The sequence below is a fragment of the Crotalus tigris genome, unplaced genomic scaffold (genome assembly GCF_016545835.1).
Source record: "Crotalus tigris isolate CLP2741 ecotype Arizona unplaced genomic scaffold, ASM1654583v1 scf7180000024308.805542, whole genome shotgun sequence".
Taxonomy (NCBI): domain Eukaryota; kingdom Metazoa; phylum Chordata; class Lepidosauria; order Squamata; family Viperidae; genus Crotalus; species Crotalus tigris.
This window is the reverse complement of record NW_024100480.1, coordinates 505,176-522,730: the sequence shown is the minus strand read 5'-3', so window position 1 is coordinate 522,730 and position 17,555 is coordinate 505,176. Positions and strand designations below refer to the sequence as shown.

General features: G+C 46.4%; 1 protein-coding gene across 5 annotated transcripts in view; it reads right to left on the bottom strand.

The window, feature by feature from the left end:
• The window catches only part of CHCHD3 (coiled-coil-helix-coiled-coil-helix domain containing 3), a 162,184-nt gene extending 160,281 nt beyond the window's left edge, over nucleotides 1–1,903 (bottom strand). Inside the window, exon 1 of one of the 5 annotated variants that reach the window (XM_039324747.1) lies at nucleotides 1,648–1,903. In XM_039324747.1, coding sequence (XP_039180681.1) covers nucleotides 1,648–1,731 — 84 coding nt within the window. In that variant the 5' untranslated portion in view covers nucleotides 1,732–1,903. The remainder of the gene's footprint in view (nucleotides 1–1,647) is intronic. The other 4 variants (XM_039324743.1, XM_039324746.1, XM_039324745.1 and 1 more) reach the window with 4 other exon arrangements.
• Nucleotides 1,904–17,555: the final 15,652 nt, after the last annotated feature.

The window sequence follows — 17,555 nt, the reverse complement described above, 5'->3', positions numbered from 1 at the left end:
TGCCCTGCTGAGCCCGCCAAAAGCCCCATTCTGCAAACGGTGCTGCACCAGTTGAGTAGTCCTCGACTTACGACCGGTTGGGGGTCGTGGCATTAAAAAGGTTGAGAACCACGGAACTAGACATACCCAATTCCAGCAGCTGTTCCTTATATATTTTAGCCTCCAGTCCCCTAATCATCTTTATTGCTCTTCTCTAAACTCTTTCTAGAGTCTCAACATCTTTTTTACATCGTGGTGAACAAAACTGGATGCAGTGTTCCAAGTGTGGCCTTACCAAGGCCTTGTAAAGTGCTATTAATAGGTGGTTTTCCCCGGGCTGAACGCATCCTTCAACTTTGGCTATCCTTTATTTTGCCTTTAAAATAAAATAGCATTTTTTTAAAAAAGAGGGGGGGAGGGACTCGGTAAGACGCTTGGAAACTTCTAAACACACACACACACACACACACATACACACACACACACACCTCGTGAATCGAGGGTTGGCAATCGCTTGGCAGCCAAAGGTCCCTCTTTTCAAAAACCTATCTGTTCTCCCTCAGCCAATAATGGCAATAAAATTTCTCTGGCTTTTTTCTCCCGGAGAGGTTGGGGAGATTGGGTGGGTTTCCCCCCCCCCCAAAGAAACACAGAAGCTTGAAGGAAATCCAAAGCTTCAAAGAACTACTTATTTTCACAAGCACTGGAGAAAAAAAATCCATCCCTGTTTTTTTTTTTGTGGGGTGGGGGGGTCACAATTGGCAAGCAATGTCTAACAGCATAATCTTGGAAGACAAACCTTCAGGGTGACACCCACACACGAAATACCACTAGGGGGGTGCATACATGACCCACCAGTTGCCCTCTCAAATAGGGGGGCCTATTTGACACACACACACACACACACAGACAAAACCTAACTCACTGCAGACGTTTCATGATCCAACTGGGTAACATCATCAGTGTTAGATGGGAGTAAGGGAGGAGAAGGAGGAGGAGGAGGAGACTGACTCGGGGTGTCCTTGGTACTCTCTGGGCTTGGTTCTTTTACTGCAGACGTTTCACAACCCAACTAGGTTACATCATCAATGCAATATTCTCACTACACAGCACAATGCAGCCAAACTGAAGGCCAAGTTCAAACGGGGTCAAGCTGGTTCGCCCTTGGGTCTCAAACTCTGCAGAAGGGGGAAGCCCCTGGGGCACCCCCTGCACCCCACTTTTTCCAGAAGGTCTCTCTAGGTGTGTGGGGGGGTGCAGTTGCCCATGCAATGGGGAGGGTTGAATTTGGAAGGGGGCCAAATTTTGCAGGCTTCTTGCATCCCCCCTCGAAGGCGAAGGATGCTCCGGACGTTCAGAGAAAGAGGGCAGCGTTCCCCCAGGGGGGTTGGGGGTCCCACTCCACCCGCCTTGCTTGGCTCTGTAGTCCCCGGAGGAAGTGGGAGCCAGCCTTTCAATTTTAATTCATCATCATCATCCTGACATCATGAGGCCGCGAGTTCCGCAGGTCAACTCTGTCCGGGTGAAGCTTCCCCCTCTCCCCTCTCCTCTCCCCCCTCCCCTGAGCATCTTCTCTTTGCATGCCGTTACCTAGGCAACGAGGGCGCCCCACCTCCCCAGCACTCCCCTCACCCCAACAACAAGCGGAGGGTCCCCTCCCCGCCTCACCCGGATGCCCTTCACGACCGTGATGTTGTCGTTTTCGTCCGCCTCGAAGGTGACCCTCCGCGGAACGCTCTCCCCGCCGCCCATGGCGCCCAAGGCCGGGTCAAACTGACTAGGCCGCGGCACGGGGCCCAAGGAGACTCGAGCTCCGCCCACCGGCGACCGCCATTGGCCCGCCGCCCCTGGCCGCCGCGCGCCAGTTGGTTGAGGGAGCCGTTGCCCAGGGCGACAGCCGGGCCCACAAAGGGCGGAGCGGAAACTTTTCTTTTCTCCCGCTCTCCCGCTCCCAAGGAGGAAACTTTCCGGGGGAGAACCACGACTCCCGGGATGCACCGCGGCGAGGCCAAAGCGAACGGGGCTCGACGCGCGTGGCATTCTGGGGGATGCAGTTCCAAGGTGACTTTGCAAATGGGAGGTAAAAGCCTGGCTAGGAAAAACAGGGACGGTGGATTCCTTCGGGTTGCAAAACTCTGGGCAACGTTAAAGAAATGCAAATAAATTTAAAAAAAAATAATAATTCCTAGCTGCTCTGTGTTTTGCAGGCTGGGACCGTCGACTTGGAAGGGTCCTCTCCCCCAAGAGTCATTTAGTCGAGCCCTCTGGAACAGGGGTCTTCCAATGTGGCCCTTTGATGACTCGTGGACTTCAACTCCCAGAATTCCTCAGCCAGGACTTGAAGTCTACAAGTCATAAAAGGGCCAAGTTTGAAGACCTCTGGCTTATATGGCTCATGCTGGCTGAGGAATTCTGGGAGTTCCACAGTCATCAAAGGGCCGAGTTTGAAGACCTCTGGCTTATATTAATGTGGAATAATGAACAATCACTAGAATAATGATGTGTCTGCATAATTACTGGAATAGTGCTGTGTTAGTAGTGTGTGACTAACCTAATGCGCATTACACTTGGATACAATGTATGTAGCAAACTCTCCATTGTATACCCGAGAAACGAACCTAATGTATTACAATATGTATTTCAATGTGTACTCCTTTGTTCCTGAGAAAAGGAAAAGTATAAAACTGAAGTCTGAACCCGCCCTCAGGGTTCAGAATTGCTGGTTGCTATTGCTTCTGAACCTGCGCAATAAATCTCTCTGCTAAAACCCTCTGGAATTCGTAAGAGTCCTTTCGTTTTCCACAAGAATATGGTCCATGCTGGATGAGGAATGCTGGGAGTTGAAGTCCACAAGTCATCAAAGGGCCAAGTTTGAAGACCCCTGCTCTATAGCTTTGAGATTTACCTTCAAGGAAAATAACATTGTGGGGTTAGTGAAGCACATCTGGTTGAGCTTCATAGCCTTCTTTGAATCTTTGGAGCAATCCAGTGGCCAGTTGATTGGAAGAAGCCTGCATTTCATCACCCCAAAAAAAAAAAGACTTAACGGTGTGCAGACTATTTTTAATGATGTGTAGGAATGTGACTGAAGTCAGAGATGCTTCCTAGTGAGGGAAGTTAGCCGAGAGAAGGAAATATTAAAAGGGCAGAAAAATATATTTTTCCTCAAAAGGATTTTTTAAAAACCAAACCTGGCCCCAAATCTATCTCTCTGCCCCAAGCAAGAGCTAGCCCCATACAAATGCAGATGTAAAACCATAGAGAATTGAAGCCAGAGCAATCAAGAAGGCAAAAGAGAAGATCTGCATACCCCACCCAAACTCTAGGAGTCAGCCCCATCACCTGGGAAGCAGGATATGATAATAGGATTAAACCACAGATCTCAAGGCCTAGACAAACACTCAGAAAGAGCCTCAAGGTTCATGCCACAGGAACGGGAAACTATTCCAAAAAAAGGCTAGAGGGGGTATAAAAACCTACTGCCCATGTGCTCAACTCCTCTTGCCTCTCTCCTCTGCTCTTTCTTGTAAGGACCATCTTTCTGCTTCTTCAATAAACTGTAACCTTCTTCCCAAAGCAGTCACCGTGTTGCTTATTTATCCCCAGCTTGGATGAACCAGGATGAAGACTTACTTCTGACACTAGGGAGCAGTCAAATAAGACAGGGGTCCCCAACCCACGTTCCGCAGCATGCCAGCAACCGGGCCGCATAAACAAGCAAAGCCCCAGCCAGCACATAAAACCACGCACTCTCCGGTCCACGGAAAAACCTGTCTCCATGGAACCGGTCCCTGGTGCCCAAAAGATTGGAGACGTCTGAAATAAGAGACAGGATAGCCTGCAGCTGTATTATAGGTGGAAAAAGAGATTCAGAATGGACGGTTGCTGGAATTGGGTATGTCCAGTTTAATGAAGAGAAGGACGAGGGGGGACATCATAGCAGCATTCCAGTATCTCAGGGGCTGCCCCAAAGAAGAGGGAGTCAAGCTATTCTCCAAAGCGCCTGAAGGCAGGACAAGAAGCAACGGATGGAAACTGCTCAAGGAGAGAAGCAACCTAGAACTAAGGAGAAATTTCCTGGACCTGCCTTTCCACAGAATTAAGGAATTAACCGAATTTGATTATAGGCCTGCATTTTGTATTCAGAATATTTTAATAATTGGCATACGGTGGTATTTTTGTGTTCAATAATTGGCACACAAACGTATTTAGAATTTCACGGTGTCTAATAGTTGGCTTGCGATTGTGTTTTTTTTTTTTTTTTCAAATTTCACTGTTGGAATCAATGGTATTTAGAATTCAACAGATCTTCTAGCAGTTGGCGCGCAGCGCTGTTGTGTATCTGACAATTGACATATGAAAGTTTAAATATTTTCTGCCTAACACAAATCAAAACAAGCAAGGACAGCCAATGCCTCCAATCCAATGGCAGCTGAATAACTGAAGGGACCATTTGAAATGAAAAGTTTAAATCTGAATTTCCTGATTCATAGAAGTGGTTCCTAATAAAATATACACAAGGTTTAACATTTCCTGACAGTTAGAAGAACTAACCTGTGGAACAACTTGCCTCCAGAAGTTTTGAACGCTCCATCACTGGATATTTTTAAGAAGAGACTGACAAGAGTCACTTGTCTGAAATGGTATAGGGCAGAGGTAGGCAAACTTGGCTCTTTTATGATTCGTGGACTTCAACTCCCAGAATTCCTGAGCCAGCCATGCTGAGGGGAAAGGGAGAGGTTTCCAAGCTGAGACAGGCTGGCTCAGGAATTCTGGGAGTTGAAGCCCACAAGTCATAAAGCGGCCTAGGCCTAGGGCAGGCAACCTTGGCTCTTTTCTGACTCATGGACTTCAACTCCCAGAATTCCTGAGCCAGCCCGGCTCAGCATGGAAACCTCTGCCTTTCTCCTCAGCATGCCTGGCTCAGGAATTCTGGGAGTTGAAGTCCACCAGTCATAAAAGAGCCGAGGTTGCCTACCCCTGGTCTAGGAGGCTCACCGCTTAGAACAGGAGGACTTAGGCCAGGGGTAGGCAAACTTGGCTCTTTTATGATTTGTGGACTTCAACTCCCAGAATTCCTGAGCCAGCCACGCTGAGGGGAAAGGGAGAGGTTTCCAAGCTGAGCCATGCTGGCTCAGGAATTCTGTGAGTTGAAGTCCACGAGTCATAAAAGAGCCAAGGTTGCCTACCCCTGGTATAGGGTCTCAAGCTTGAACAGGGGGCTGGACTAGAAGACCTCCAAAGTCTCTTCCATCTCTGTTATTCTGTTATTGTGTAGGAAGAGAATATATATATAATACCAACAGGAAGCCAGTCAAAACATTACAGCAACCCACTCCATCCTCACCTGAAGGCCAGATATAAAATCAAATTTGTTGAGTACCACAGTGGTGTTAAGTCTAGTAAATAAACCCTTGGTAGGGTACGTATGCTGCTTCTCCGAGCTTCAGAGTACAAAGCGCCAGGGAATTCCACCTTGAACATCAATGTCAGCCAAACAGCTTCATGACCTTCAACAGGGCTGCTGATCCCCGCAGAGTTTATTCATCACAAAAAATACGCCGTGGAGTTGCAGAACATCTCGGATGCGTTTTTGAAATCCCCCACCCCCAAGAGCATCAAGCCCAACATTGTCTCTCTCCTATTCTCCCCCCCCCACCATGCCCAAGTTGGAAACTCTTTGCAAAAGGAAAGTTTTGATCTTGCACTTCGATCCAGCTTGGCGGGTTGGGGAGGAAGATACACTGGGGGTGTTCTGAAGTGCCTCTACAATTCTATTCTATTCCATTCCATTCATTCTTCTCTTCTATTCTATTCTATTCTAATCTATTCTATTCCGTTCCGTTCCGTTCCGTTCCATTCCATTCCATTCCATTCCATTCCATTCTATTCTATTCTATTCTATTCTATTCTAATCTATTCCATTCCATTCCATTCCATTCATTCTTCTATTCTATTCTATTCCATTCTGTTCTTTCCATTCCATTCCATATTTTCTATTCTATTCTGTTCTATTCTATTCCATTCCATTTCATTCCATTCTATTCTATTCCTATTCTATTCTAATCTAATTCTATTCCATTCATTCTTCTATTCTATTCTAATCTAATCTAATTCTATTTCATTCATTCTTCTATTCTATTCTATTCTATTCTAATTCTATTCCATTCATTCTTCTTTTCTTTTCTATTCTATTCTATTCTATTCTATTCTAATTCTAATTCTATTCCATTCATTCTTCTATTCTATTCTATTCTATTCTATTCTATTCTATTCTATTCTATTCTATTCTAATTCTATTCCATTCATTCTTCCTATTCTATTCTATTCCATTCCATTCTATTCTATTCTATTCATTTCGTATCTGGTTTATCCAGGGAGGCTCACATCATGCCAGTCAGGTATGACTGCCTTTGCAGCCTTTCTGCTTGGGGGGGGTGTGGGTGTGGGTGTCAATTTGCTTTAGAAGTGCTGCTCTTCACAAGGAGACCCCTGCTGACACCCTCCAGGCTCTGCAGACTTTCCAGCTCGCCTCGGTTTCCAGAAAGTCATCACGTCTGCTGTGCTCTTTGCTAACCCACAGGGAAGTTTTCACATTTGTGCTGACTGCACCGTTGCGGCTCCAGGTGTAATTCCAGCCGTTTTATCGGCTTCTCGTCTCAGGGAACAGCCAGAGTTGACTTAACTGCTTGCATCAGCAAAAAAAAAAGAAAAAAAGAAAATAGGGCCGGCGCTTCACTTGCGCACCCGTGGGAGGTTCAAAGCTTGCCAATTCTCCCACGAAAAAATAAAAAACCAATTGATTAATCGTGTGTGACTCCGAGCAGATTATTTATCCAATAAGAGACCAACAGGAAGATCCCCGATTCTCTTTATTATTGTTATTATTATTTTTGCAGCCCCCCCCCCTTATTTCATCTCTTCGATCTGCTGGGCGTGATAAGCAACAGGTTAATGCAATTTTCGGAATATTAAATCTGGGCACCGGTGACAGCTTCTCCAACCCAACTGGCTGAGAGCAGATGGCACTTTTTTCTCTTCTTAGCTAACCTTTGCAGGTGAGAGGAAGGAAGCAAGCACATGCAAATGAGCTAGGAAGAGGGGGGGGGTCTCACACACACACACACACACATACCTTCGTTGTCGATGGGATGAAACTTCGAAAAGCTGCAGCATGACATAATTGGCCGGCTCCACAAAAGCTGGAAACTTGTTTTCATCAAAAGCCAGACTACGCCCTCAAACTTACCGCCGCAACTGAGCAGATCACACGACCTCGGGACACTACGACCGTCATCAATATGAATCAGTTGCCAAGTGTCTGAATTTTGATCCCGTGACCCCGGTGTGTGAAAACGGTCATGTCACTTTTTTCAGTCCCGTTGTAAGTTCAAGCGGTCACTAAACCAATTGTTGCAATGAACAACCGAGCTGAGAATTTGTTTGCCTCAGCTTTTCTTAAACTCCAGCTGTCCTGGGATTGCAATTTCCAAAATTTATCCAGGCCATTTGCTTTTTTTTTCTCGCCACATCACACAATCCTATGATTCTCCCCCCACCCGCCCCCCCCACGGAGTCTTTCTGGGCTGCTCTCGATGTTTTCCATCATTACCTGCTCTTGGGAAGGAGAAAAAAATAAAATAGGGAATTTATTTCTTCTCCTCTCAGGATCTACCTCCCCGGTGGGGCCAATCACCAATGAAAGCAACAATACACAGGAGAACAGTTGTGTAGGCTGACAATCACAATGGAAACACAGCTGTCCCTTTAATATATGCTTCTCAGTTCCCGTACAACTAATCTATGGATAAAAGATATTCAGAGTCTAGAACAGTGGTTCCCAACCTTTTTAATGCCGTGACCCCCCAACTGGTCGTAAGTCGAGGACTACTCAACTGGTGCAGCACCCTTTGCAGAATGGGACTTTTGGCGGGCTCAGCAGGGCAGAGACAGCCTGGACAATTCCTATTGGCTTTGGAAAGCCAATAGAATTAGAATCTATTCAAGAGAGTCTATTCTATTGGCTTTCAAAAGCCAATAGAATAAAAGGGAGTAGCACAGCTAAGGAAAAGGGGGGGAAAAAGGCGGACTGCGTTGTTTGGCGACCCCCGTGAAATGGTCGTTCGACCCCAAATGGGGTCCCCACCCACAGGTTGAGAACCACTGGTCTAGAAAGAGTACAGAGAAGATCTGGCGTTTTTATTCACCTGTTGAGTCCTTCCCAAGGAGCTGGAATGAAGAGCTGAAAAAGCTTCTTGGATGAAAAGTGAAACATCTTCAAGGAAGAAGAAAAAAAATGTCCAGTGAGTTCTGGTCCTGACTTAGATATGAAAGCCATCTGGATCACTTTGGGCTAATCAGCAGGAGACGGGGAGTTCTAGTCCTGCCTTAGGCACGGAAGCCAGCTGGGAGACCTTGTGCCGATCACCAGGAGACGGGGAGTTCTAGTCTTAGGCACGGAAGCCAGCTGGGAGACCTTGCGCCGATCACCAGGAGACGGGGAGTTCTAGTCCTGCCTTAGGCACGGAAGCCAGCTGGGAGACCTTGCGCCGATCACCAGGTGACGGGGAGTTCTAGTCCTGCCTTAGGCATGGAAGCCAGCTGGGAGACATTGCGCCGATCACCAGGAGACAGGGAGTTCTAGTCCTGCCTTAGGAATGGAAGCCAGCTGGGAGACCTTGCGCCGATCACCAGGAGACGGGGAGTTCTAGTCCTGCCTTAGGCATGGAAGCCAGCTGGGAGACCTTGCGCCGATCACCAGGAGATGGGGAGTTCTAGTCCTGCCTTAGGCACGGAAGCCAGCTGGGAGACCTTGCGCCGATCACCAGGAGACGGGGAGTTCTAGTCCTGCCTTAGGCATGGAAGCCACCTGGGAGACCTTGCGCCGATTGTCAGGAGACGGGGAGTTCTAGTCCTGCCTTTGGTACGAAACCTGGCTTGGTGACTTTGGGCCAGTCCCACCTTCTCAGCCCAACCAACCACATGGGGGGGGGGGAATGGGAGGAAGGAATGTTAGGTATGTTTGCTGCCTTGTTTATTAAAAAAAAATAACAGTGGGATATAAATAAATAAACTGATCCACATCCGTGAGTCTCTGGCATGGGGGGGAAAGAAAAAAAAACCCTCCTTTTTTTCCTCTCCTGTTTGTAACCGACACCCCGAGAGAGCTCCGTGATCAGAGAATGTTCTGGGGGGGGGGACTTCATTGCCAGACGTTATGTAAATGTAAATCCTTCGGAGGTAGGCATCAGCAGATGGTGTGCCGAAACACTCATAATTTTAGCCGGTGGAAACTGGCATTTCCAACTGTCCTCCTTAACATGTTGTAATGAGATGCACTGCTATTAATAATCCCAAATAACGAAACTAGATGGTCGGTGATTTTGGCCCTGGTTCCTACGAGCAGAAAGACACGGTAGTTCTTCTCTCTCCTTCTAGAACCCATTAAGGGCATCGTTTAGGCAAGAAAAACCAAATGCACAGGTACATCATAGGGGGTACCTTGCTCCACAGTAGCAACTGTGAGAGGGATCTTGGAGTCCTAGTGGATAATCCCTTAGACAGGAGCCAGCCGTGTGCTGCAGCTGCCAAAAAAGCCAACACAGTGCTGGGCTGCATTCACAGAGGGATAGAATCGAGATCATGTGAAGAGTTAATACCACTTTACAAGGCCTTGGTAAGGCCACACTTGGAATCAGTTTTGGTCACCACGATGTAAAAACAGATGTTGAGACTCTAGAAAGAGCGCAGAGAAGAGCAACAAAGATGATCAGGGGGCTGGAGGCTAAAACATATGAAGAACCATTGCAGAAATTGGGTCTGTCTAGTTTAATGAAGAGAAGGACTAAGGAGGACATGATAGCACTCTTCCAGTATCTCAGGGGCTGCCCCAAAGAAGAAGCAGTCAAGCTATTCTCCAAAGCGCCTGAAGGCAGGACAAGAAGCAACGGATGGAAACTAACCAAGGAGAGAAGCAACCTAGAACTAAGGAGAAACTTCCTGGCAGGGAGAACAATTAACCAGTGGAACTACCTGCCTCCAGAAGCGGTGAATGCTCCAACACTGGAAGTTTTTAAGAAGAGACTGGACAGCCGTTTATCTGAAATGGTATAGGGTTTCCTGCCTGAGCAGGGGGTTGGACTAGAAGACTTCCAAGGTCCCTTCCAACTGTATCATCATCATCATCATTTAATTATTTGTAATTATTATTATTTCTATGATTTTCTGATACTAGCAATAGCACTTAGACTTATATACTGCTTCCCAGTGCCTTTACAGCCCTCTCTAAGCAGTTTATAGAGTCAGCCTATTGAAAACCCCCCCCCTCATTTTTCCCACCGTGGAAGGATGGGAGGACGAGTCAACCCTGAGCCAGTCAGGATCGAACACCTGGCAGTGGGCAGAATTAACTTGCAATATTGCATTCTAACCATTACGACACCAGGGCCCTTCCTTCCTTCCTTCCTTCCTTCCTTCCTTCCTTCCTTCCTTCCTTCCTTCCTTCCTTCCTTCCTTCCTTCCTTCCTTCCTAGCAATAGCCCTTAGACTTATATCCCCCTTCACAATGCTTTACAGCCCTCTCTAAGCGGTTTACAGAGTCAACCTATTGCCTCCAACCATCTGGGTCCTCGTTTGACCGACCTCGGAAGGACGGAAGGCTGAGTCAACCTTGAGCCGGTCAGGATCGAACTGCCAGCAGTGGGCAGAGTCAACCTGCAATACTGCATTTCTAACCACTGCTACGCCACCAGGGCTCCCCATCCCCGGGTCACCAAAGATGCCCGGACATTGCAATTCTTGGGATACCGAGGCAGGAGTCTTCCGGAAGCCCCCAATCCCTTCATCCTAGAGTAGGCCAGTTTTGGAAAGGATCGGCTCAACCATCTCCAGAGGCCCGTGTGCGTATCAATGGAGCTTCACTCCTGACAAATCTTGTCGCTTTAGCAAGCGGAGTTGAAAAGAGAGATTACAGCCAGCACACACAACATGCCCCCAAGCATTTGACTTATGCAGTGACTTCTAGGATCAGCCCCTTGGATCAGCTATTTCCTGGCGGGGAAAGGCAGCAAAGGTGTGGAGCCAGGCTGCTTTATTTTCCACCTAACGTTTTCAGCAGAGCCTCAGATAAGTTCGAATGAGAAAATGTATTTTTCTTCCCTTTTTTTTTTTATCCCCCGCTTAGGAGCGATTCTTCCCTCCCTCTTTCCCTTCCCTTCAAGGGATTTTAATTAAGTCAACACCTGATTAGGACTTTGGCAGCCAAATTATATTTTGGAAGGTTTTTATCATTGAAAATGATTGTTCTTGGGCGGGGGGGGGGGAGGCGTCAATTCCGCTGAAATATAAGCAAGAGGGACGCCTTTACATCTCTATGCGCGCGAAGGGAGAGGGGCGTTTTCTTTGTTTTAAAATATCTTCTCCGGGCATGGATTTGGCTGGCTGTTTTTGTTGGGTTCCTTCCTCTGCGGATTTTAGCTGGTTTCCTTGGCATAGGTGAACCGTGTCTCTTGCTTAAATTGTTTTTCTGTGGCTGCAGGTGGCTCTAATATACTTTCCTCTGCCAAATTTGAAGAGGGAAGCTCTTCCCCCCCCCGAAAAAAAAGCTAGGCACACCTGTGCAGAGGTAAGCACCGTTTGCAAAAATAAACACCGAACGTGTTTACAAATAACGTTCGGCTTCCTTTGGTTTCCACTTGGCGTGGAGATAATTGAATAAGCCATGTTTTCATCAGCTGTGGCCTTGCACAATGTATACAACTCAACATTCCCCAAAAGGTGCCCCGATGCTCAGGAACCTTTTTTTTTTTTTTTTGTGCTTGCAGAAGAAAAGACTGACACAGGTGCAAATTGCGCACTCCAGCTGCACTTGCACATCATCATCCTGTGGTTTGCTTAGCTGTGGTTTCTCCGTACAAATCTGAAATGGCTGGGTTCATACAACATCCTAAACAGCCGGCTTGCAAATCAAAATGGCTGTAAGAACCGTGACGGCGCAGTGTTTAGAATGTAGTATTGCAGGATAATTCTGCCGACGGCCAGCAGTTCGATTTTCACTGGCTTGTGGTTGACTCAGCCTTCCGTCCTTCCGCGGTCGGTAAAATGAGGACCCAGATGTTGGGGGGCAACAGGCAGACTCTGTAAACCGCTTAGAGAGGGCTGTAAAGCACGGAGAAGTGGTATATAAGTCTAAGTGCTAATGATAAGTTGGAAGGAAGGAAGGAAGGAAGGAAGGAAGGAAGGAAGGAAGGAAGGAAGGAAGGAAGGAAAAAAGGAAAGAAGGAAGAAGGAAGGAAGGAAGGAGGGAAGGAAGGAATCCTAGTGGTGCAGTGGTTAGAATGCAATATTGCAGGCAAACTCTGCCCACAGCCTGGTGTTCAATCCTGATCACTCAAGTTTGACTCAGCCTTCCATCCTTCCAAGGTCGGTCAAACGATGACACAGATAGTTGGGGGGGGCAACAGGCTGACTCTGTAAACCGCTTAGAGAGGGCTGTAAAGGCAGTATGAAGCGGCGTATAAGTCTAAGGGCTATCGCCGTTGCTGTTTGTGCAACACATGAATTGAAATCTATCAAAGCCCCTGGCTTCTTAGTGCCATGAGGCTACTCCGTTAGCTTCCCGTTATGAATCTCTATAAAGATGGTTACGCTCAGTTATTTCAGGGTCCTCCTTCCTCATGGAGCAGAGGTTTGGGGGGGATGCTTCTGGATAAACGCTGAATGACCGTCGCTAACTGCTTTCTCGTCTTCATGGCTCTCCCACCTTCCCAATGCCTCTAACTCAGGGGTGTCAAACTCAATTTCATTGAGGGCCGCATCAGGATTGCGGTTGCCCTGGGGGGGGCCGGGTGGGTGTGGCCAGAGTGGGTTCAGCCTACTGGGTGGGCGTGGATGGAGTGGGTGTGGCCTACTGGGTGGGCATGGCCAGCTCTACATCATTCGTGTCAAGGGTGCCTGTGGGGGCCTGGGCAGGAGTGGGACAGATCTGAAAGTCTCTGGCAGAAGGGGGTGGGACCGGGGCAAGCGCCAAGGCATGGTCCATTTCTTCATTCCTCACAAAGGGTGACACCTCCCCAGCATGCACCCAGGGGGTGGAGCCGACGCAGCTGTTTCTGGACAGTCTTGTGGAGCTAAGACCGAATGCGTTTCAGCATAGATGGCCACCACAAAATTGTACATTGGCTCCCAGCCGGCCTGGGCCAGGGCCATGGCAGCGGGGGTCATTCCCTCACTGTTTCCAGGATGGCTTCGCGGGCCACATGAAACCGCTTCACGAGCCGCATCCGGCCCCCGGGCCTTGTGTTTGACATGTCTGCTCTAACTCTAAAATCCTTTTGATGTTATTGTTCCGGCTAATGAAATGAACATCGGGAGCTCTTTTTCTGATTCTATCTGCTCTTCACCAAGAGAGGTCCTAGGCTGCAGAGCTAACCCACAGCCCTGGCCATGCAGGTGAGAAAGGAGCTTTGAAAGTCACAAGGTCTGAAGAGTGATGTCCATCACTCAACCTGGGGACCACTTGCAGATCAACCAGCAACTCAAGGAAGCCGTATGCAGCAGCGCGGAGAGATTTCAGCACCTCGGACAGCGACAAAGTGATTTCCATCCACCCCAATGAGACGTTGCCTTATTTTCGCCTCATTTTACGACTTTTCTTGCCCCGGCTGTTCGGTGAATCGCTGCAGTTGATGAGTTAGTAATCCGGTTGTTAAGTGAATCTGGCTCTCCCCACTGGCTTTGCCTGTCGGAAAATCGCAAAAGGGGATCCCGTGACCTTGGGACACGGCAACGGTCATAACTGTGAACCCAGTTGCCAAAGGGGCTGAAGTTGGATCACGTGACCCATGGGGATGCTGCAAAGCTCGTAACTGTGGGGGGGAAAAAGTCATAAGTCGCACTTTTCAGCGCTGTTGTAACCTCGAACCGTCACTAAATAAACTGTAGTAAGCCGAGGACTACCTGTAATATCTCTCTAAAATTGTAGTCTGTTTCTTTTAATTAAAAGAAATATTTTAGTATTATCAGAAACAAGCCAAGCTAGGGATCACCTTTTGTGATTTTCTGACAAACCGAGTCTATGGGGAATCCAAGTTCAGTTAACAACTCTGTTACTAACTTAACAACTCCAGTAATAATAATAATAACAATAACAACAACAGTAGTAGTAGTAGTAGTAATAGTAATAATAATAATAATAATAATAATAATAATAATAATAATAATAATAATAATACCATCAAACATCCACATCTGCCTATTCCAGGTCCTGGGTAAGGACTTGATAGATAGATAAAATGCCAAATCCAGTCTGAACATCTGGCTGACTGTGCGATGATCAATAATAATAATAATTATTATTATTATTATTATTGTAATGGAGTTTGGCTTGGACAAATGTGCCACACTTACTATCAAACAAGGAAAAATCGTGAAAACTGAAGGAATCAAGATGCCCCACAAAAATGACATTAAGAGTCTGGATGAGGAAGATTACTACAAACACTTGGGTATCCTTCAAGCTGACAACATCAAGCACACTGAAGTCAAGAAAAAGATTAGAAGTGAATACATCAAGAGAGTGAAGATCTTAAAGTCCAAACTCAATGGAGGAAATACCATAAAGGCAATCAACACCTGGGCAATTCCAGTCATTAGGTACACAGCTGGAATAGTGGACTGGACTCAAGCAGAACTAAAAGCAATGGATAGGCAGACCAGAAAAATAATGACAATGAATCATGCCCTTCATCCACGCAGTGACATTGACAGACTTTATCTACCAAGGCAAATAGGTGGGCGTGGAATGCTACAAGTACATCAGATGGTTGAAGAAGAAAAAATGGCTTTGGAAGAATATCTGAAGAACAATGATGAAGATGCACTGAAATTAGTATATCAGGAAGGCTTACTAACTACTGGAGAGACCAAACTGGCCTACAAGAAAGACCAAATGAAGAACAGAATAGAGGCATGGGAAGACAAAGCACTACATGGCCAATACATGAAAAAAATAGCTGGGAAAGCAGATAATAATAAAACCTGGCAATGGCTAAGAGCAGGAAAATTGAAGAAAGAGACCGAGGGACTAATTCTGGCTGCACAAGACCAAGCCTTAAGGACAAATGCATACAAAGTCAAAATTGAGAAGACAGCAACAGACAGTAAGTGCCGCCTATGCAAAGAAGCTGAAGAAACAGTGGACCACTTGGTAAGCTGTTGCAAGAAGATTGCACAAACTGATTACAAGCAGCGGCATGACAAAGTAGCAACAATGGTGCATTGGAAGATCTGCAAAAAATATCATTTGCCTGTAAGCAAAAACTGGTGGGATCATAAAATAGAGAAAGTCATAGAAAATGATAAAATTAAACTGCTCTGGGACTTCAGAATTCAAACAGACAAGCACCTGCAACATAACACCCCAGACTTAACAATTGTCGATAAGAAAGACAAAAAAGTCTGGATAGTGGACGTGGCAGTGCCTGGAGATAGCAGAATAGAAGAGAAAGAACTGGAGAAGATAACAAAATACAAAGACCTACAAATAGAAATAGAAAGACTGTGGCAAAAGCAAGCAAGGGTAGTACCAATAGTCATAGGCTCCTTGGGTGCAATCCCAAAACAACTGGAGCACCACTTGAACACCATTGGCATTGACAAATTCGCTATTAGTCAATTGCAAAAGGCGGCCTTATTAGGAACTGCTTCCATCCTGCGACGATATCTGTAATACCATCAAACATCCACATCTGCCTATCCCAGGTCCTGGGTAAGGACTCGATAGGTAGACAAAATGCCAAATCCAGTCTGAACATCTGGCTGACTGTGCGATGATCGATAATAATAATAATAAAAGTTGGAAGGGACCTTGGAGGTCATCTAGTCCAACCCCCTGCTCAGGCAGGAAACCCTATCCCATTTCAGACAAATAGCTGTCCAGTCTCTTCTTAAAAACTTCCAGTGTTGGAGCATTCACCGCTTCTGGAGGCAGGTTATTCCACTGGTTAATTGTTCTCACTGTCAGAAAATTTCTCTTTAGTTCTAGGTTGCTTCCCTCCTTGATTAGTTTAAGTGATTCACTTAAAACCTGCCTCACTTAGCAACAGATAATTGGGGCTCAGCTGTGGTCATAAGCCAAGGATTGCCTTGACTTATGTTGTATATTGATTGCCCCAGGTCAAATAAATGCCATTTTTAAACACACGGACAAACTCCTTAGGACAGTGATGGCGAACCTTTTAGAGACCATGCCCAAACTGCATCCCAAAACCCACTTATGCATCATCGGGTGCTGGGTGGGTATGGCCCATTGGGTGGGTGTGGCCCATTGGGTGGGCATGGCTGCAGTGGTGACAGCAGATTGGGTGGGACTAAAAAGTTCAATCAATCAATTCCAACTTTGCAAAATCTTTTTTTTCCCGCAAGAAGTTGAAATTGACTGATTGATTGAACCTTTTTTTTTTTTGCACACGGCGGCGGAGGCCTAAAGCGAAAAGGTTTTATAAAACCCAGCTGAAGGCCTAGGACTGGGGCGACGGCGCCCGTGCCCACAGAGAGGGCTCTGAGTGCCGCCTCTGGCACCCGTGCCATAGGTTCGCCACCACGGCCTTAGGATCATCAAATGGAGATTGATCTGGAAGTGGCGCTCATCACCATTTGATGAAGAATATATCTGGGGGGGGGGGAGAAACAAAAAACAAAGAAAATAGTCTTTTTGTTAGCTCTGCTCATCTGGAAAATTCAGGAAGCGGTGAGCAGCTCTGGAATAATAATTAGCTAAACATAAAACCTGCTGACAAAGCAAAACACTAGATAAGAGCCACCAATATACATGTTACATTCCCTTAAAATAACGAATTTGCACAGCAAATACCAGCTCACGGCCAAAGGGAGATTGGGATTCGCACATGACCTTAGTTCATGTTGTGGTGATGAATTTTTAGCTGACTGGAGTTCAAGGCCGTGAAGCGTGGGTTATTTGTTGTATTTTTAGCCTTTTATGATCAGCTGGTTAGGTGGGGAGGGGGTCTTTCCCTATGTAACCCCCACAACAATGACCCTGTGGCCTCTGGGAAAGTAACTAAGCTAAGGTGGCATTCAACTCTGGTCTCCACAGGCATTGACCAACACAGAATAACAGAATTGGAAGGGAGCTTGGAGGTCATCTAGTCCAACCCCTGCTTCCAACTTTATTATTGTTGTTGTTGTTGTTATAAAAACGCTGCTCTACACTATACAGGTGGGATTTTGATCACATGATCATGGGGATTCTGCAACAGTTGTGTGAAAAAAAATCATAAGTCACTTTTTTCAATGCTATTGTTTCTTTGAACAGTCATTAAACAAATAGTTGTGGGTCTAACTGTATATTGGAGAAAAAAAAAGGACTGAATTCATGGATCCAACTTAGAAATTCTATGCTTGATTGGGCTGAATATGTTATCTGAATAAACCCTTCAGGTGCAGTTAATCAAACATGATGAAATAAATCACAGAACAATCTGAAGTGTGCGTTTTAAGCGTGAGAAGGTGTGGACGTAAAGCAGTCACAAAATTGACTTACAGGTTCTCCTTAATTC